At 39.3% G+C, this 22,952-nt stretch overlaps 2 protein-coding genes across 4 annotated transcripts in view; both read right to left on the bottom strand.

Moving 5' to 3' along the window:
- The window catches only part of LOC132113949 (TBC1 domain family member 9B-like), a 336,715-nt gene that overhangs the window by 127,199 nt on the left and 186,564 nt on the right, over nt 1-22,952 (bottom strand). The window contains exon 24 of one of the 2 annotated variants that reach the window (XM_059522017.1): nt 22,763-22,777. The exons of the other annotated variant lie outside the window; for it this stretch is intronic. The gene's annotated coding sequence lies outside the window, so the exon portion shown is untranslated. Of the gene's footprint in view, nt 1-22,762; nt 22,778-22,952 lie in introns of those variants that run through there. 2 annotated transcript variants of the gene reach the window in all.
- LOC132113953 (Kv channel-interacting protein 1-like) overlaps nt 1-22,952 on the bottom strand; it is a 73,831-nt gene that overhangs the window by 48,919 nt on the left and 1,960 nt on the right. Inside the window, exon 1 of one of the 2 annotated variants that reach the window (XM_059522023.1) lies at nt 10,209-10,426. The exons of the other annotated variant lie outside the window; for it this stretch is intronic. Coding sequence (XP_059378006.1) covers nt 10,209-10,266 — 58 coding nt within the window. The 5' untranslated portion in view covers nt 10,267-10,426. Of the gene's footprint in view, nt 1-10,208; nt 10,427-22,952 lie in introns of those variants that run through there. 2 annotated transcript variants of the gene reach the window in all.

Raw genomic sequence — 22,952 nt, 5'->3', positions numbered from 1 at the left:
TATTCAAACTCAGTGACATTCCCTGAAATCTCTGCTCAATATTTTACACCTATATAAAAATATTCAAGTCAAATTTGTTTTCTTAAATGTCATTGTGCCAAGTACATTCTGAAATGTTCACATGATTCGTGAATCATGCCGTACAATCTACAAGTTCTTGACAAACTGGTCGAGGGTTTTGTTTTAAATGAATAATTGACAAGATGTGGTCCATAAGAGCTGTGGTTGAGTGGTAGACTGCATATATATGGATATGTACTGTAAGGAATAATTGACGAAGGACTGCTGAATTATTTAAAATTAAAAGTACACCTCATGCTCTTTCAGCATGTATAAACTTTCAGTTATTCCACCTACATCACCACATACAGGGTCATAAAATGTGTTGATCAAAGCATTTTCAGGTTCCCTTTCGATACTACACTCATACTGCATCTTGCTAGACATATATGGTAAAAAGCCTTTTTTCTCCTGAACTGAGGTCTTTTTCATTCGCACAGTGAAACTGCACGGCCAGTGGTTCGTGCAGTGTATTAATAAACAAACCAATGGCTAGAGCTGCACTAGCCTATGGTGACAAAGCCCACCAGAATGGGCAGGGCCTTCTGGCTATATAAGCGGACGTTCACCACAGGATTCTCAGATTTCTTCTCCTTCAGCAATAATTACATCTCTACGCTGATCCGAAGCTGCTCGCCATTAAATGTGTTTGCACACACACACCGTGAACATGCACCAGGAGCAGTGGGCAGCCATTTATGCTGCGGTGCCCGGGGAGCAGTTGGGGGTTCGGTGCCTTGCTCAAGGGCACCTCAGTTGTGGCATTGCCGGCCCAAGATGCGAACCCACAACCTTAGGGTTAGGAGTCAAACTCTCTAACTACTAGGCCACGACTTCCTTGAAGCTGCTGGATAAGAGGTCCTCCCCATCCAAGCTCAAAGTCTATGTGGTGGCCATAGCAACTTCCTATTCCTATCGAGGACCAATCAATGGGCAGACACAGTATAGTCATCCACATTCTAAGGGATGCCAGGAGGCTGCATCCACCTCATCCCTCTACCATCCCTTCATGGGATTTGCCCACGGTGCCAAGGGCCCTGAAGGGCCCCGCCCTCCAGCCGCTAAAGTCTGCCAGAATTCGTTTGCTATCACTGAAGTCTGCCCTGCTTCTAGCACTGGCATCAGTAAAGCAAATAGGGGACCTGCAGGTGCTCTCTATAAGCCCTGCCTGCATGTAATTCAGGCCTAATGACACTAAGTCGTCCTGAAACCAAGACACCGTTACATACCTAAGGTGCTCTCCACTCCATTCAGAGCACAGGTCATTACGCTGTCCACCCTTCCTCGCTCTGAAGAGGACAGTGAGCTATCTCTGCTCTGCCCAGTCAGAGCTCTAAGAATCTATATTGAGCGTTCTGCCCCCTATAGGCTGTCGGGTCAACTCTTTGTCCACACTAAATGGCTCCCAGTCATGAGGCAAAGACTCTCTAGATGGATAGAGATGCAATCTTGCTAGCGTACTCTTCCTCGGGCCTTCAATGCCCCATTGGAGTATGGGCCCACTCGACTAGGGGCATCACCTCATCTTGGGCATGATCCAGTGGTGTGTCCATTGTCGATATTTTTGAGGCAGCCAGCTGGGCCTCGCCATCCACATTTGCAAGGTTATATAACCTGGAAGATCCTTTCCGCTTAAGTGACACATGCTGCGTAAACAAATCTGGCAGAGACCCCTTTGACTGTATCATGCTCAAGCTCTTTGGCATCAGTTCACCTGTCACCTCTCGGCCCTTGGGTGTATAAAAAAGACAGGAGTATTTTGGAAAAATTAACCAGGCCAGGTGTGACCTCAAGGAGCTTAACCCTTTTTTAGCCTTGGATTATTGTTAACTTCTCTATGGCAATGGATTGCTTATGGAAGTTTAATACCTTAGTTCGTTCCACTGCATTATCATGGAGTGACTGTACTGTTCCCATATGCGTCTAGCAAGATGCAGTACGAGTTTAGTATCGAAAGGAAATGTACTCGGTTACTTAACATAACCTCGTTTCCCTAAGATATGGGAACAGGTACTGCGTTTATACCTGTGCTATGTAGCTGCATGACTCAGTCATCACTTCAGTCGAAGTAACCTGTGAATCCTGTGGCAAACGTCAGCTTACATAGCCAGAATGCTCCACCCATTCGCCCGCTTTTCCCCATATGTGTCTTGCAAGACGCAGTACTCGTTCCCGTTTATCAGGGAACCGAGGTTACGTTAAGTAACCAAGTATGTTTTTGTCCATAAAATGCTTGTGCAGAAATACTTTATTATACCACTGTAAATAATCACAGATTCAAAAGCAATCTTAGCACCAGCCTTTAAGGTAGTAATGTTACATTCAATAATGAAGTTTCGAAGCTTGTATAAAAAAAATAAATTCAGTTCATTTAAATTCAAGTTTATTTTTATAGTGCTTTTTATGATACAAATCATTGCAAAGCAACTTCAAAGAAAATTAGGTTTCTACAATATTTATTATTAACTTATCAGTGGTGACTGTCAGTTTATGTGCATATGGAAGAAATGCACAGAAAAATCTATTAAAGTGAGTCAAACAGACAATGAACACTATTAACAGCAATTATTATATGATGCAATCAGACTTATAGCAAAATTTGGTAGTTCTTTATGTTGTTTCAGGGTTAGCGTCATCTGGGGTCCTCTGAGGGGTCAGCATCATCTCTTCTCAGGTGTTCTGGATCCAGACTGGAGCTTGTGTAAATTCTAGTTACCACGGGATGTAAATCACATTTCACATTAAAGCACTGTAGCAGAGCTTGATTCGTTTTGAGAAAAGCATGTGATCTATGACATCCAAAGCTTTGTTCACCTGAAAACCATGTGACTGCTTCAGTATCTGGTTCAAACGAAGTTAACCTCAGCGCCATTTAGTTTACATTATAATGTGTTGTTAAATGTTTTTTCTATTTTATCGTAATTTATATATTGAGCTCAAGAGTGAACTTTGGTAATGAAATATCAGTCTGAAGGACTAAAGGAAGGACTGAGGCAGAGTCAAAATAAACAGACCATAGATTTAATTATGAATTATTTTAGTCCCAGTACACCAATGAATTACTTTGACAATAAACATTATTTATATAAAATATAATAAAACTAAAAAAACCAGACGTGAAACCACTGGCTGTAACGGAATATAACACTTTGGAAGGTGTTATCTATTTTTATGACCACTTGAGGGTCACAGCATAAACCGTTTTAAAAGCTTCGAGTAATGAAGCTTTTTCTGATACAATTGTGATGAAACTTCACTGGTTCAGAACGCTTCACTACGCTATCACTAATTTAAGGTTATGTATTTAATAAGGAGTTATAAGCAATTTCATGTAAGCAATTTAAATATAATTTAAATGTATATAAGCAATTACATTTAATTTTAATTTTCAAACTGAATTACATATTAAATTTAATACTTGCAATATTATTATTTACAACATCAATGTAATAATTTTAATTAATTTTATTTTAACATCACCAGCGATTGCATGTAAAATTAATTAGAATAATTTTTTAATATATTTAAATGTATTAATTTTAGTATTATTGTTATTAACAGCAATCATCAAACTGAAATTTTATTTAATAATTTAATTAATAGTTTATTTTATTAATGAACAACAGCAGCAGCAATTACTTAAAAACAATAAATAATAACTATTTAAGTTTAGTGATTATTATTAACATTAATTTGAATTCAATTAAAATTAATAAAATACAATTGATTATTAATACTACTATTAAGACTAATATTGTTAAAACACCATTAATTACTACAGTTAACAGTAATTATTATTAAATAATTGTACTAATTTATTTATTTATGCACCACAAAATAGAGTTCAGGAAATCTTTCCCTGCAAAAAATGACAAATATTATATTCTATCCTATTTAGTCATTAAACTCGGGTGATTTAAGTTGTAATCTGTTCAGTACCTTAATCACTACTTTCCCTCTCTCTGTTCCCACTTCTAATAAAAGTTCCAAAAAACTAACATTAAAATTTAATAAAAAGAAGAATGTCTGAATTTTTTTTCACGACCCTACTAATAAAGAACTCACTAAGGGCAACCTAACTAGTCTGATCTGCTTGACGTCTTGCTCTGCTCATACTGACATATTACAAATAATAATTACCCTGTGATATTCATTCTCCACAGTTGAAATCACACAGCACTGGCTGCCAGCCACATCAGCCTGATTACAACATCTCATGGCTGCTGCAACTCCTCCTGCTTTACAACTCCTCTGCTATAAGCTTTTCCTCCAATGGAAATAAAACGGATACAAAAATATGTTTTTGCATACAAAATAGTATCAAAAGTAACATGCAGAATCAAGATTTTGGCCACATTTTGTATATGGTACTATGGTGTTTTCTGCATGTAATAACCAGAGTAAATAACATGGTAATCATCAAGTTCACTGTCTATTGCTACACAATTTCATGTTTAAGTCAATACATTACTTGTTGTTTCTTTGTAATTATTTGTGAAATGTTCCAGCAATTACAAAAAAACTGTTTCAAAGTTAATACGCCAATTTTCGTTTATTATTAGTAGTAGTAGTATTGATAATATAATATTATTGATAAACGTTCCTTGTAAAAGGACAAATAACAGTATAAAGTATAGTACCATATCAGTCTTCAACATGTTGTTTGCCTTTTCTTTGAAATTATTTGTGAACTTCGAAAAAATTTCATAGAAATTTCTAGTAAAGTAAATCTTACATCTCTTTTTTTTCAGTTTACATATCAAAATGACATATTACCACAGTACTTTGTGTTGTGAAGCTGATTTATAGGTTTAAAACCCCATAAGTGCTGATATATCAATGTGGTACGAGGTGACACTTGCATTGTTGTGAGGCTGAGAAATGAAAATGCAGAAAAGCATGACAAAGAAAGCGAATGCGTATTCTATCTCTGTCTCATCACCCACTGTTTTCATTCACTCCCTTTCATTTTTTCTTTGTAACTTGACCTGATTTTCCTCCCTCTCTCTGCTCTCTGTGGAGGTCTCAGTGAAGAGCGCACTTCTTTATGTAATGAATGAATCATCTGTAATGTCTGTTGTTTCAGGGCCATTTAAACTCATACAGCTGAAAGGCTGAAGAGAGAGACATTGAGAGAATTCAAAGGCATTTAATCTGCCCACAACCTGTTTGTTCAACAGCCATGTAATAAACACACCTCCTGTGTATGTTTTTCAGATGTTCACTGCTCGCTCTCTATCTCTGGATAGAAACATCTAGAACAGAAACACAGGTTGCTTTCCACAACATACATTTTTAAGGATATTAAGATTCTTTATGAACTTAATCTACAGGCAACAACTGAGTCATTCGTAGACTGATTCCTAAAAATAAGAGGAAAAACTGTGGCTTGATCAAAACATTACTGTGTTTGAGCAGGGGCCTGTACCATGAAGCAGGATTAGCCTGGCTATAATGATAATTATAGAGTCATTTTATGATTTATATTTTAACACAAACGGTTTTAGTTTAACAGTTATAATAAGTCATTTAAATAAATATTAATGTATACAGATCATGTAATATAACGAAGCTGTAGTATCAATAGCACCATTTAAAAACAAAAAATCTGACCTTACATTTTCGAGTCTCTATCACTATATATTTTCAAATGTATAAATTAACTTAACAAGTTTCACTTGTGACTGCACTGATATAGCAAGATCTTTTATTTTATTTGTCATCTTTCATGTTTCATATGACGTTTACAACTTTTAGTTTTGAATCTCGCTGGGTCTCTCGCGAGATGTAAATCAAACTTGCTTTGTGTTGCAAGGCCCGTGATTGGCTGTTCGCCAGTGATGTCACACATTCATGTGCACACGCTCCACAAACTCAGGATTAAAGCCTGAGTTGACAAAGAAAGTTGATGATCAGCATCATGGTACCAATAAAGCCAGATTGGAGAGATTTGGTTTTGTCAACTCAAAACTAATCCTGTAACTCTGAATTTGTTCATCTACCATCATGGTACAGGCCCCAGGCCGATACAGCAATAACATTTTTTATACCAGTCATGTACAGCAGACACAAAAAAAATAGTGTAACTTTTAACTTTAATGTGCTATTTATATTTGATTTGACCCTTGATGTAACTAAATGATATACATTTTAGGTTACCCAAGAAAACCTTTTTAAAGTATAATACACTGCTGTTCAAAAGTTTGGGATCAGTACATCTTTTTAGGCTCATCAAGGCTGTATCTGTTTGATAAAAAAATACTGAATATTATTTCACAAAATAATATTGTGTAATATTATTGCAATTTGAAATAAAAGTTTTCTATTTTAATATAATTTAAAACAGTGGTCACTAGTCAGGTGGCTAATTACACAGAAAACAGAGGAATACAGCATTTAACCACAGGATTTACACAAAACATTTCAATTTTAACATGCGTTTTCTCAACATTTCAACATTGCATCAACTTCTGATGAACATATTTATTTGTATTTTTATTGCTTTTTTAATTGTTTTTTTTTATGACAACATGCATTCAACATGCCTAACCAATCACTTAAATATTTAACATTATTTTATATTATTATGGACAGGTGTACAGCTCAAAATTAATTACTTTACAAAAAAGAAATAGTAGCAAGTTGTACATTCTTCTTCATTATTCTAGGCTATAGGAAAATTAAATATTAGGAAATACTATATTCCTTTGTGGCTTAATTATAGATGGATCAGAGGGTAAAAGCAAATGCAGAATTGAATATAAGAAGCAGCACACACTCTCTCTCTCTCTCTCTCTCACACACACACATACACACACACACACACACACACACACACACACACATCAGCTCAGTGAAATACTTCCACTTCATTTAAAGCAATGTGAACAAACGGAGCCAGTCTTCCATGGAGCCCTGGGCCAAAAGTGCTTCATTAATATGACTTACACAGACAGATAGTAATCTAGAATTTATTTATTCATGAAAGCTAATTCAGCCATCAGTTATTAGTTGACGAGACCTGTGATCCCACAGCACAGACCTCTGTGTGTCTGGATACTGATACAAAATCACAGCAGCTAGTGACATGAATGCTAATTTAGCCCAGGATGCGGATTTAGCTCGCTGCTAGTTAATGTACACTAAATGACCAATCACATTCTAGAAATAGGGGTGGGTGAGATGACAAAAATATTATAAAACACAATTTTTTTCAGGGAAATCACGATTCTTTGTCATGTTAGTTTTACAATTTTGCAATAGTAAAATAGTGCCTTCCATTTTTTTTTCCACTACCAAAGTCAATTAATCTTCAAAAAGGTACATTTGTTAGTATAAAAGATGATAAGTTCTTAGTTGAGTTTTTCATTCTGAGTTTCAACTTTATTGATTTACCTATAATTTTCTTGACACATCTAGATACTTGCTTTAGAGATAACCATCTGTTTTTATATGTAAACCTTGTTTGTTTTTGACGGTATTAGTGCAATCAGATGTGAAAGAAAACTTAGGTGCTGATTGACAGGCTTTTTGGTGTGCACGCCCTTCAGATGTACATGCTCAGTTTAACCGGTAAGGTTTTAAAGCACATGCAAATAATGTACTTTTGCAAATCAACCAAATGTCAAAAACTTTCCCGGCTCTTTATCGTTAACCTGTATTATCTTTAGATTTTACTTCTTAATAAATTTTTCTTCCAGAGTCTTCATTTTCAAGCAGCTACATCATTCTGTACTAGAGATATGGGGAACTCAATGTGGCTCAATTAATATTACCCATATTCAGTGGCCGAAAACCAAATGTTGCTCTCTTTGAATACAGCCGATAAAAAGATCGGAATGCCTGAAGAATAAGTTGAAACTAGAAAAAATAACATTTTACGTTTCACACTGGGGGTTTAAAATTACCAAGTGTTTCTGCAATCAGTGATTCTTCCAAATATGCCCTTAGCAGTAGATACTATTTGATCGATCATATGCTTCAAATCGTATACCAAGAAAAAATAAAAATAAATTCCAATAATAAATCCAGGTGAAGCAAATCTTTGAGTGTTTTGATGCGAAAGCAACCACACTTCCCTTATGAGGTGTGGATTTTATTCCAAACGTGTTACGAAACTGTATATCTGAACTCTAGCTAGCTTCAGAAACTGTTAAAATTAACAAAATCCTTTCTTCCAAATATCCATGAAACTGATTCAAATATTGAATCTTATGAATAGACGTTTTCCTCCCCTGAAAATGGGTAATATTCAACAATATAGACTCATTGAGTTCCTCACATCTCTGGGACTGAACCATAAAGGGCCTTGCAAATTAAGATGCCAAAAGGAAAGTATGTTAAGTCCCAATATCTAAAAAGGCATCAGGATATCTTTAATATTTCTTGAGTTACAGGCATGTTATATTTTGGGTTACATCACTATACACGTTTCTTTCTTTAGAAAAAAATATTAGCAAAATAAAAAATTTGAGCCAGGGACCTCGGGTTGAGTTGACACGGAATGACCCTTTTGTTATTGCATATAAATGCAGTGTCCCTTGAGTGTAACTCTACTGCTGAGCTAACATTTGATGTGAATGTATGTATAGTATACTGAGACTGAGGCGCCAGAACTGCAACAGAATGTGCACTGTAGCACCATACTATGATATTTCTTAAAAAGCAGAAACTTTGAGGAAATATACATGTGATGTGGTCAAAGGGTGGGGGCTCTTTTGACCATCTAGAACACCATAGCAACTACATAACACCCTGGCCATTTGGAACACTGTTTCATCAGTGCAAAAATCTTTACAGAAATTGTCAGTAACATTCTCTTTGGAAATCTGTTGACTTCAGTTACCTGTTCATACAGATGTTATTCAATCCAATTCAGTCTGCTATTGTATGTACTGGTCAATTTAAAAGATCACAACTGGCAAATACAGTTTTCAATACCAAACTATGACGTGAGTGCAGCAGACTATAAACTATTACATCAGAACAAAATAAGGTTTCAACACAAACATTAAATTTAACCTTTCTACAATGATTTATTTACCCTTTTAGTTCCATTATTTCCACACGCACGCACGCACACACACACACACACACACACACACACACACACACACACACACACACACACACACACAGTGTGTTCATGCATTTGTTTTCCATCATGAGACATTTTTGTTTTTATATATTAGTAGATTTTCTATCCCATTTTCTATCTATATTTTCTATCCCATAACCCAGAGGTCTTACCACACAAACACACACACACACACACCCCTCCCCCTGGAACTCAGGGGCCCAAGTCAATATGCTGTTCAGGGGGCCCAGGAACCATAGCGGTGCCCCTTCCTATAATAGTTTATTATTTTCTTTCACCAAAAACAATTTTTAATCAAACAACTGCTGAATCACTGTGAATCCCACTGGCCTGATCTTAAATCCTGCTGTCACATAAACCATACATATTTTCTGATTTTCACGTAGCCACACACAGAGAAGCTGATTTAATACTAGAGTGAATACCATAACCTTTTATAGACCGCCAGCTCATTGTGTATTTACACAATGTCTCATCCAGGAACATCCAGAGAAAAGCAATCCCAAGAGAGAGATCTATGAGCGAACAACACTCACACAAATGATATGCTTTGCCATATAGTTTTTTACCTGAAGAAACACAAACAAGCTCCTACTAACCAAACATATTCTCACTCTTTCAGTTTGTTTATTAAGGTTAGTGCACTTACTGTAAGAAAAATACAGTTTCAGTGTATTCAAAATGTAATATTTATTTAAATTAGTTACTTGCAGTTTCTTTTTAAGTGTTAAATTTACTAATCAATTTCTGAGTGCAAATTGTTTAGACACCAAATTTTTCTTAATTCTAAGTTGTCAGATACACCATTTTCATCTGCTGGACCATAAAACAGGTGGGGAAAAATCCTATATTGCAAGAATCATATCTACAGATCAGAAGATCACAGAGATGCTTTCACTGCACACAATAAACAACCTCCCAGAACACCCAAGCAACTGCATAGCAATGTGCTAAAAAAAAAGCAAGTTTTATAAATGCAAAAATCATTTATTTTCCCTGTGCAAAAAAATAAAATAAAAAAAGATTAAAGTCTTCAGAAATGAACTCTTACCTGTGTGATAGTTCACCTGTTTGCTCTGCATGGAGAACGTTCCCATGACCAGACCCATGACTGCCGCTACACACCTGTAGCAGGAGACAGCGCCTCGCTCAGATGAGAGTGTGTGCTCCTTGATGTGTAGTTCAGCGTGTGTGTGTATCTGCACTTAAATTGTAGATCCTTCCTCTCGCTATCCTTCTCCATCAATGCATATTAATCGTTCTCTATTTCTGTCGTCCAAATCTCTCTCTCTCTCTCTCTCTCTCTCTCTCTCTCTCTCTCTCTCTCTCCTCCCACCCTGGAGACAAATATAAAGAGAGTTAATGCCAAAGAGGAAGAGGACGACAACCAGGGAATGAGAAAAACCTCAGGAGACAGAAACACTCTGACAGAGTAATAAAGAACAGAGGAAGCAAGTGAGGGATTCTGGTGTGTGTTTCAACGCGTGTGTCATCCAAAAGCAGAAACGACAGCCCAAGCTTCTAGACCAAAGTGAAAACACTTCAGAAAACCCATCTCTCATTATTCGCTCATTTCACAGGGCTCAGCATGAAGCTTTTTCAGCAGCTAGTTTAAAAAAAAAATAAAATTTAAGACAGAACAGGTAAAAATGGTTAAAATTATAACCAGTAGGCATCACTAAAGTAACTGATCAATCACAGTGCATTAAGATAATTGGATCGTATTACAAGTTTTATGAAATGGTAGGTTACTATTGGCAAATTATGTAATAAAAAATGCACAAATTTGCAAACATTTCTAAAACTGAAATTTGATTTGTTTGATTTTGTTGACATATTAAAGGTTTTTACAGAGGGGATTTAGAATTTTTTCTTTTTTATCACTCCGTAAATCAGAAAATACCGTCAACAGCCTGAAAACAAACAAACAAATAAATTTGAGTTTTAGAAGAAAATGTTCTATAAATCAAAGGAATTATATATGAACAAACCCTACTGTAAAAACTAGAATATAAATTAAATGGGAAAATTTGAAATGTGAAAAATTTAATTGAGAAAAAATATGTATTTTGAGAAAGTAGCATTTAAAAGATGTATTGACATTTAAAAAGTACAGATGTAAATAGATAAAGTGTAATAAAATAATAACTTAAAAGGGTTTTCAAGACAAATCCAGTTGAAGTTATATTAAAAATAGTCTTTGATCTTTCAAGCTGTTTAATGGCACTCAGCGGGTGTTGCATGCATCAGTCCAAAAAAAGTGGAAAAAAAAAGCGCCCATCCATAAAAAAAAGTGTCTCACATGGCACTAAATTCGAATTTTTTATTTGTATATTATCAAATTTGTAATTATATTCTAATTTAAAATGCATAATTTCAGTTAGGGTGGAGAAAATCTTTTTGCTTCTCTCCTAAGGCCACAAGAGGGCGTATCGAGAAAAATATTACTAATGCACGTTTAATAAAAATTAGAATACATGACTGTTAAGTGAATAATAATTAAGTTGCTTAAACAACTATAAACAAAACAGCATCATGTATGCTTGCATAGTTTAATACAAAGAGCAGAAAGCCAATCACACAGAGTACATTTTTCATTTAAAAACATGAGAGGCAGTGAGATGGGGAAAAACCCACCATAAATTCTCGAGGTATGTTTTTAAAAAGTTGATTATACATTAATTTTACATTACATGCGGCTCTCTTGTGCGAGGCGTGAGTCCAACGGTGTACCTAAATTCTAATTTTTTTTGACAGCCCTATGAAGTAGTTTAAGTCTTTGGTTCTTTTAATTGTGATCATTTTGGCTCACGTTTAAGAAAAACACACCAAATCACTCATTGATCGATTTTGCTTGACAATCCTCATAAGGCTGCTGTTCTCTCAGTTGGTTGTGCATCTTTTTCTTCCAGACTTTATATATATATATATATATATATATATATATATATATATATATATATATATATATGTTGTGATGAGCGTCCTAGGAGGAATCAGCGTCACCCTGGCAACCAACAGCATACACCTGCACGTCCTCACCGCCGGCTGATCGGTCACAGCTGCAGCTCATCAGAACACGGCTCTTAAGCAGCACATGCTGAGCAGACAAGACAGACACTGGTCTCGAGCCGAATGCACGCTGGACTAACCCCTTTCTCTCATTTCTCTGATTTCTCTCCAGAAAGCAGCGAGTGAGCGACAGCCCACCCACTTTGGAGCACGTTTGGACACCCACTTTCACTTGGATTGAGCACTGAAGAGCACCGTGAGCACCAGCTTCCACGCACCGGCTTGCCATCCTACACCTTTTATTATTGTAAATAAAATACACCCTCCGGGGCCTTTTGTTGTTCACGAAGCCAAAACTTGTCGAGTGATTCTTCACCACATCACAGTGGTGGAGAATGCGGGCAGATCGGTGAAGAATCACCGGCAAGTTCACCGCCCCAGCCCTTAATTCTTCCTTTTTTTTTTTCTCTTCCATGTTTGCACGCCCCAGCACCGTGGAAAGAGGTTGGATGGAAGAGGTTCTACAGCGCCTCGCGGAACTGAGCATCCGCCAGCAGCAGATTGTAGAACACCTCGCCAGGGCAGGACGGAGGAAGAACTCGCCGCCCAAGCCACCCGCCTGTTACCCAAAATGACCGCGGATGACGATGTGGAAGCCTTCCTACAGGTCTTCGAGAATACCGCTCAGCGTGAGGCGTGGCCCTAGGATGAGTGGGCACGCACGCTGGCACCCCTCCTCACCGGAGAAGCCCAACGGGCTTACTTCTCCCTTCACTTTGCGGCCGCCGAAGACTATAACAAGGTCAAGCGAGAGATCCTAGCGAGGCTCGGTCTCTCACCCGTCTGCGCGGCCCAACAATTCCACAAATGGGAATTCAAGCCCCATGTGCCAGCCCGTGCCCAGGCAGCCGAGCTCAGTCGCATCGCTCAACACTGGCTGCTGGAAGGAAGCCCCACTGCAGCACAGGTAGTGGAGCGAGTGGTGGTCGATCGCCTCCTCCGCGCATTACCCCGCGCCCATCGGCAAGCGGTTTGAATGAGGAACCCTGCCAACACCCAGGAACTTGTTGAGGTGATCGAGCTGGTGGATGCCGTCCATCACCGCGAGGCCGGGGACCGAGCGCCGCTGTTTCCCCGGAGGGTGGTCCAGGCGCCATGCCCGCTCGAAGGCGCACCCCGACCGGTCAGCAGGCCGACGGTTCCCCCACCGCGGGATGAGCCCATGCCCAGCGCTGAACCACCGGCTGGCAGGCTGCATCGTCCACCAGCACGTGCTGTTGGGAGCCCCCGAAGCAGAGGTGACGGTGGAAGGGAAACGTTTCCGGGCCCTGCTGGACTCAGGCAGTGCAGTCACCCTCATCCAGTCGCAGTTGTGCACCCCTTGAAGCGGCCAGAAAAGCTTCCTCCCGATTACCTGTGTACATGGAGACACTCGCCAAGTACTGGCCCGAAGAATCACCATTTCGTCACCCCATGGCGCCTGGCCGGTGGAGGTTGGCCTGGTGAAGGACCTGCCGGTGGCCGTACTGCTTGGGAGGGATTGGCCCGGCTTTCGACAGACTGCTCACTGCCGCTACTCAGCCTGCCAGCCCCGAGGGGAACCGTCGAAGATGGAGACGGCCTCGAGCACCCCGCCGTCCGGCGCTGCTCTCTTCCGACAGTGGGAGAGAAGGTGAGTTCCCCTCCCCGTCTACTAACTTATTTTATGATGTGTACCAACAGGCTGCTGGAGGGGGCTCGTTCGCCAGGGAACAGCGGGAGGACGACCGACTCAAGCACTGTTGGGCACAAGTGTGAGTTGTGGATGGAGAGGACGTCCTCCCACGGCCCTACCCTCTCCCACATTTTGTCGTGGAGAATGGCCTGCTGTACTGTGTCGCCCAGCGGAGGGGGGAGGAGAAAAAGTTGCTAGTCGTGCCTCGAGCCGAGACCCAGGACCTGATTTCTCAAAAATGCTATTTGTAGTTTACTGTACTGGAACCTTGCAAACACAACATTGAGTCTGACATCAAGACTGTGGCAATTTTGTGCAATGTGCATCAAGAGATACATGAATGACCTGTCTAAGGCTGAGCCAAAACAGTAGGAGCAAAGAAAATAAAGACTGTGTTTGATTGTTTGTCTGTGAAGAAAACTGAGCTCAACTTAAAAAGACCACAACAAATGATGAACACGGCTGAAAAAAAATTGTTTGAAATTGATAAAAATAAAATTATACACTTAAGAGCAGCATGACTGCTTTGCACAGTGCTATATATCCTTTAAACAGATCATAATTAGTGCCACCGGATGCCACTATTAGGTGTTTTCATGCCACACAGACTGAGAAGAGTATATCTATATCCCTTGAGAGAAAACTGTGACCCCCTTCCTGACAGCAAACTTTAATTAATCACACTAATGATGACAAATTACCGTTTCAATTTTTAAAGACAAGCACTCCCTGCAGGCCAGAGATAAAACGATGTACAACATCCTTTTAAATCTGACTCGGTGAATACAAATATCGTCCTGTCTCATCAGAAAAATGCTTTTGAACAATGATTTTAAATGTTCTCAGTGGCAATGCAGTTGCCAGAATCTGCATCCTTTTTAAGATATTTTTTATAAAATCCGAGAGCACTCTGACCCTCTACAGTCAGCTATTCAAAAAAGTTATTAATGTCATTAAGTACTACATCATTAAGTAATCAAATTTTCTGAAGTGACTAGAGTGCTTTGTTTGTGCAAAAAAAAAAAAAAAAAAGCCTGAATTTACCATATGTGACCCTGTTCCACAAAACCAGTCTTAGGTGTCAATCTTTTGAAATTGAGAAATATACATCATATGAAAGCTGAATAAATAATCATTCCATTGATGTATGGTTTATTAGGATCGAACAATATTTGGCCGAGATACAACTATTAGAAAATCTGGAATCTGAGGGTGCAAAAAAATTTAACTCGCCTTTGAAGTTCTCCAAATGAAGTCAGACAAGACAGACACTGGTCTCGAGCCGAATGCACGCTGGACTAACCCCTTTCTCTCATTTCTCTGATTTCTCTCCAGAAAGCAGCGAGTGAGCGACAGCCCACCCACTTTGGAGCACGTTTGGACACCCACTTTCACTTGGATTGAGCACTGAAGAGCACCTTGAGCACCAGCTTCCACGCACCGGCTTGCCATCCTACACCTTTTATTATTGTAAATAAAATACACCCTCCGGGGCCTTTTGTTGGTCACGAAGCCAAAACTTGTCGAGTGATTCTTCACCACATCACAGTGGTGGAGAATGCGGGCAGATCGGTGAAGAATCACCGGCAAGTTCACCGCCCCAGCCCTTAATTCTTCCTTTTTTTTTTTCTCTTCCATGTTTGCACGCCCCAGCACCGTGGAAAGAGGTTGGATGGAAGAGGTTCTACAGCGCCTCGCGGAACTGAGCATCCGCCAGCAGCAGATTGTAGAACACCTCGCCAGGGCAGGACGGAGGAAGAACTCGCCGCCCAAGCCACCCGCCTGTTACCCAAAATGACCGCGGATGACGATGTGGAAGCCTTCCTACAGGTCTTCGAGAATACCGCTCAGCGTGAGGCGTGGCCCTAGGATGAGTGGGCACACACGCTGGCACCCCTCCTCACCGGAGAAGCCCAACGGGCTTACTTCTCCCTTCACTTTGCGGCCGCCGAAGACTATAACAAGGTCAAGCGAGAGATCCTAGCGAGGCTCGGTCTCTCACCCGTCTGCGCGGCCCAACAATTCCACAAATGGGAATTCAAGCCCCATGTGCCAGCCCGTGCCCAGGCAGCCGAGCTCAGTCGCATCGCTCAACACTGGCTGCTGGAAGGAAGCCCCACTGCAGCACAGGTAGTGGAGCGAGTGGTGGTCGATCGCCTCCTCCGCGCATTACCCCGCGCCCATCGGCAAGCGGTTGGAATGAGGAACCCTGCCAACACCCAGGAACTTGTTGAGGTGATCGAGCTGGTGGATGCCGTCCATCACCGCGAGGCCGGGGACCGAGCGCCGCTGTTTCCCCGGAGGGTGGTCCAGGCGCCATGCCCGCTCGAAGGCGCACCCCGACCGGTCAGCAGGCCGACGGTTCCCCCACCGCGGGATGAGCCCATGCCCAGCGCTGAACCACCGGCTGGCAGGCTGCATCGTCCACCAGCACGTGCTGTTGGGAGCCCCCGAAGCAGAGGTGACGGTGGAAGGGAAACGTTTCCGGGCCCTGCTGGACTCAGGCAGTGCAGTCACCCTCATCCAGTCGCAGTTGTGCACCCCTTGAAGCGGCCAGAAAAGCTTCCTCCCGATTACCTGTGTACATGGAGACACTCGCCAAGTACTGGCCCGAAGAATCACCATTTCGTCACCCCATGGCGCCTGGCCGGTGGAGGTTGGCCTGGTGAAGGACCTGCCGGTGGCCGTACTGCTTGGGAGGGATTGGCCCGGCTTTCGACAGACTGCTCACTGTCGCTACTCAGCCTGCCAGCCCCGAGGGGAACCGTCGAAGATGGAGACGGCCTCGAGCACCCCGCCGTCCGGCGCTGCTCTCTTCCGACAGTGGGAGAGAAGGTGAGTTCCCCTCCCCGTCTACTAACTTATTTTATGATGTGTACCAACAGGCTGCTGGAGGGGGCTCGTTCGCCAGGGAACAGCGGGAGGACGACCGACTCAAGCACTGTTGGGCACAAGTGTGAGTTGTGGATGGAGAGGACGTCCTCCCACGGCCCTACCCTCTCCCACATTTTGTCGTGGAGAATGGCCTGCTGTATTGTGTCGCCCAGCGGAGGGGGGAGGAGAAAAAGTTGCTAGTCGTGCCTCGAGCCGAGACCCAGGACCTGATTTCTCAAAAATGCTATTTGTAGTTTACTGTACTGGAACCTTGCAAACACAACATTGAGTCTGACATCAAGACTGTGGCAATTTTGTGCAATGTGCATCAAGAGATACATGAATGACCTGTCTAAGGCTGAGCCAAAACAGTAGGAGCAAAGAAAATAAAGACTGTGTTTGATTGTTTGTCTGTGAAGAAAACTGAGCTCAACTTAAAAAGACCACAACAAATGATGAACACGGCTGAAAAAAAATTGTTTGAAATTGATAAAAATAAAATTATACACTTAAGAGCAGCATGACTGCTTTGCACAGTGCTATATATCCTTTAAACAGATCATAATTAGTGGTGTTTAAGAAAACAAACATCACTATAACTATTGCTTCTACTCAAGGTTAGTGATTTAGACCAATCATAACACTAAATAAACTTCATTGTGTAACTCAGACTCATGTGTTTTTGAGAAGAGGTGTGTCATTACCTTTCTAAAACGTAACATTGTCCCCTTGCATGCAATGGCCATTTTAAAAATCATAATCATGACAATACCACGCACTTCACAAAACACCACATTCTTGCACAAAATGCACCAACAAATGACACTAAAGAGAGTTTGCGGAAACACAAATCCATATACTACAATCTCCTGATTCATCTCACTACAACTGTCCAAACAAATTCAACTCCTTTTCTGTTCACACCCAGTTCAATAATTTAAAAGAGGCAGGATATATGAACCGAGTTTAATATTTATGCCAATAAACAAATATAGCTAGAATCAAACAGGTTAAACTGTTGGCATTGCTTCGAAAACAGATCTTACAGAAAACTCTTACAAGCCTCAATCAAAATCATGCAGGGCAAGTGTTGTCTGATTCACGAACAAATGACTCTTATGAACAGTTTATTTTCGAGAATGAAACCATAGACTGTATAAAAACATAGCCGTAGTGTCCATGACATCACCCATAGGTCTCTCAAGGGTAAAATTAGCTATATAGATCAAAATAATTTTTTGAATCAGGCAGTAAACATATTTTTTTCAGCTGTAAAGTTGGGCATTTTAACATGGTGAGTCCGATTGACTCCCTTTTGCAGCCAGCTGAATTACAGTTTAAGTCACTTCTGTATGGGCTTCACGAGAGAGAGCAGGAGGTTGCTGCTTGAATCAAACCCATTCAGAGACATCAGCGCAAAACAGTTCACAAATAAATGGCTCCTACGAAGCGGTTCTTTTTAGTGGATAAAAACAATGCTGATTGATCACTGCAGTCCACGTCATGAAAAAAAATTATTTCTTGTAGTGGATGAAAACGATGCAGAGCGACCCGTGCAGACCGATTCACAAATAAAAGATTCCTACAAGGTGTTGGTGAATCAAAATCATTAGCACAGCAACACTCTGATTCCAAAACAAAAGACTCTCATGAACTCTTTTAATGAATCATTTAAATGGGTTTGAATCAATCTGATGAATCACTTGATGAACTGAATCCACCAGATTGATTCAACACATGAATCACTTATTGAACAGGAAGTTACCATTATTCTGGGAAGCACTTATCAAAATAGCTTCTGTGACTGTAGGCTACTGTAAATGTGTTTGTCATTAGGCTACTTTAATTTTTCAAAACTGAATGAAAAACATAGAGACACCGGATGCCACTATTAGGTGTTTTCATGCCACACAGACTGAGAAGAGTATATCTATATCCCTTGAGAGAAAACTGTGACCCCCTTCCTGACAGCAAACTTTAATTAATCACACTAATGATGACAAATTACCGTTTCAATTTTTAAAGACAAGCACTCCCTGCAGGCCAGAGATAAAACGATGTACAACATCCTTTTAAATCTGACTCGGTGAATACAAATATCGTCCTGTCTCATCAGAAAAATGCTTTTGAACAATGATTTTAAATGTTCTCAGTGGAAATGCAGTTGCCAGAATCTGCATCCTTTTTAAGATATTTTTTATAAAATCCGAGAGCACTCTGACCCTCTACAGTCAGCTATTCAAAAAAGTTATTAATGTCATTAAGTACTACATCATTAAGTAATCAAATTTTCTGAAGTGACTAGAGTGCTTTGTTTGTGCAAAAAAAAAAAAAAAAAGCCTGAATTTACCATATGTGACCCTGTTCCACAAAACCAGTCTTAGGTGTCAATCTTTTGAAATTGAGAAATATACATCATATGAAAGCTGAATAAATAATCATTCCATTGATGTATGGTTTATTAGGATCGAACAATATTTGGCCGAGATACAACTATTAGAAAATCTGGAATCTGAGGGTGCAAAAAAATTTAACTCGCCTTTGAAGTTCTCCAAATGAAGTTCTTAGCAATGCATATTACAAATCAAAAATGACGTTTTTATATATTTATGGTAGGTAAATTGGTATGGTAAATTTACCAAATAACATAATGGAACATGATCTTTACTTAATATCCTAAAGATTTTTGCCATACAATGTATTTCTCGCTATTGCTACAAATAAACCCCAGCGACAATATTATCCAAACATATGCATCGTGGTACTCTCATGAACAAATGCGTTGTGGTGACGCGTGAGTCTTCTATCATGTAAACACAACACAAATGCGTTGTGATTCTCTCATGAATGCAGTTCAATAATTTAACAATTAAAAGTATTTTGTGCAAACAAAGCACTCAATAAAATCGAGGTTAAACCACTGCAGTCAACATAGAGTACTCTATGTCTTTCCAACAGTTCTGGGCTTTGAATGTGTAAGTTGCATTGCTACCTATGGAGGAACAGAAAGCTCTCGGATTTCATAAAAATTATTTTTGTTTGTGTTCTGAAGAGGAACGAAAGTCTTATGGGTGTGAAACGACATGAGGGTGAGTAATTAATGACAGAATTTCTGTTTTGGGTGAACTATACCTATAATTCGGCCATGGTTCCATTTTTGTTTTGTTTTTTTTTGGAGAAAAATAAAAAAAAAAAAAGCTGTTTTGGTGCTTAGTGCAAACTGGCTAAGTAAAATATATACATATACAATATATACAAAATATATAGATTGCTCACTAAATGTAATTACAGGACAGAAGAAAAAGCTGTGCAGCCCTACAACTTCACTAGCTGAGAAGTGTTAGCTTGCTAACTAAAGTTAGCTACTTGTTTTTTATGGGCAAAATTTAATTTTTAAAGGGGCTTTATGACAGGATATTCAAGCATTAATCACTTTTTATTGCCAATGTGTGAACAGCATGTAATGAATCTTTAAAAATTAGAGCCTGTAGACTCATTTTTATGTGAAGGACTCAGGGCAGTTTTGCTGGGAAAATCCAAGGGAAACTATCATAACAGTGTAATTTTAATAAAAATAATTTGTTGCTATGATGTTGGTCAATCACATTGGCCGTCGTTCGCTCACATAACTATGTAGTTTGTGCAAGAGTATGATCAATAAGTTGCTGGAAAATGAAGCGCAGACATGCTTGAAGGTATTCAAGTAAACACAGTCGATTATGTCTTAAGTGATCATAATAAACTAGACGAAATAGGCCTATGATTCAATATATTGGATTTAGGCTATTATCTAGTGTTAGAGTTAAATGTTGATTAATATTTGTTCAAGAAGGGGAAAGCACTTATCTTGCACGTCAAACGACTGCTCGTAAATATTGTTTGTATTTTCAAATGAAAAATTAATTGTATTTTAATTAAATACATTTCTCACACCAGTATTTTGTATTTTAAATTAAAAACATCTAATAAGCAAGTATTTGTCATTTGTACCAAAATACTTTTTTTTTTTTTTGCAATTTGATGCAAAGGTAATATAATGCAAAGTATAGCGTTATAAATGTGCATAGCCTACATTTACAAATATAATATATATATATATATATATATATATATATATATATATATATATATATATATATATATATATATATATATATATATATATATATATATTTATTTATTACTTTTTTTTAAATACAGAAACCTTTGAGGATTTACAATGCTGATAACCGTTGAAGTGCTTCATTACAGTCTTATGAAAAGGCTCCATAGACCTAGATAAACAGTTACGTCAAAAGACACTTATTAACATACAGTATCTTGTCGAGCAGATGTCAGGTTTAATTGGTCTGTCACTGAAAATATTTCTACTTTTTCGCCTTCTAGTGTTTAAAAAAGAACATCGCGTTCATCTGAACAAACGCGCCACCCAGCGGCACACTCACGAATTACATGATGCGATTTTAACGATAACGCAGAACAAAATATTATGCATGTAAATCCCAATAACAGACGCACTTACAAAACAATTAAACAAACACTCTGTTCTCTTGCTTCTGACCAGACAGACCTTGGAGTTAATTAAGGAAATTAATTAAATAAAGCATGTAGGCTACTTACAGGTGGCATGATGGATAGAGCACACACATGTGAATTTAGATCTTAATCCAGTGTGAATTCGTTATTTTGGCCTTTGTCTCTCAAACTCTGAGACTGTGTGGGCGTGGCAGGCGGCCTGAAAGCTGTTTCAAGTAGAAAGGGTCTAAATAATTATTCTCATAGTTTCATTCTTTCGTTTCGCTAGTGTTAAAAATCTATGCTAGTATGCTGTTCTCTGAGCATTTGGAAATAATTTGGGATGATTTACACCACGCAGTGCCAAAAAACAAAGAATGTTAATAATGTTAATGCATTAAGAATGCAAATATGGACTGTATGCTGTTTGGATCTAAAGCAAAACATATATTGAAATTACAGTAATACTGTATATGATTGCTGTATGTATCCAGTAGATGGCGGTATAAACTTAAAATAATGCAGTGTAATAAGCCTCCTGCTGCGTTTTCAGCAAGCCTGAGAGTTCAAGCTGTGAGTTTAAAGGTAAAGACAATAGAGTGTAAGTAATGCTTGATTACAGGCTTTCCCACTGACTGCTTGAACACACACTTTTAAACCAGATCCGTGCTACTGTGCACTTTATCAAATATAAAATAGGCTATGTGCAAAACCACGAAGAATGAATTTAATGGATCAGAGAGGCTGACATTTAAAAGTAACATTGTTAGAAGTGAACGGTTTGCACGGTTAGTTTTACAGAAGCGGTGGTGAATGATGAGAGTTTCTCCATGCTGCGGGAAAGGAACATGCTGGGTCGTGAATCAGCAGGAGAACTGAATTTAGAGACTGAGATTGGAAAGGTATAGGAACAAGTTGAGGGTCTCTCAGTCATACTGAGTTTAGTAAAACATGTTTCCAAAGGCATTCAACAAAAATCTCAGTGGTATTATTACCATAGTATTTTTAAAAGACCCTAGAATGCCATATATAGTCAGCCGATCATTATTGGAGGGGGAGACTATAATGACCAGCTGACAGTCCATTTTACCACTTACAGATAGATAGATAGATAGATAGATAGATAGATAGATAGATAGATAGATAGATAGATAGATAGATAGATAGATAGATAGATAGACAAGTACATTTATTTCAGTTTGTTCATTTTTAGAAAAATATAACAGAGAAAGAGAGAAAGAGAGAGAGAGAGAGAGAGAGAGAGAGAGAGCTGTCAATTTTACTGTTAGCAGGGTCTGGATGATATCTGCCAGAATATCTCTGAATATCTCTTGAGGCTTAAAAGGCGACAATGCAAATACAACTTCACACTCTTTCAATGCCAGGAAATGAAATCACACCACAAACAAACAGAGTCGCATATGCTGTTAAAGCCAGAGGTGTGATGTGTGTGCGTCCCTGTGGAGGCACACACACACACACACACACACACACACACACACATACTGGACTGTGTCTCCTCTGGCTAAGGGCTCCACAGGGAGATCTGTGTACCATTTAAATCTGAGGAATTCAGAGTCATCCAGTGTGTTTGTGTGTGTGTGTGTGTGTGTGTGTGTGTGTGTGTGTGTGTGTGTGTGTTCAATTCAGCACTTATGGCCTGAAGTCATACAAACAAAT

Source organism: Carassius carassius, chromosome 33 (assembly GCF_963082965.1).
Source record: "Carassius carassius chromosome 33, fCarCar2.1, whole genome shotgun sequence".
Classification (NCBI taxonomy): Eukaryota; Metazoa; Chordata; class Actinopteri; order Cypriniformes; family Cyprinidae; genus Carassius; species Carassius carassius.
Note: the sequence above shows the minus strand (reverse complement) of the source record. Positions and strands in the feature narration are given on the sequence as shown.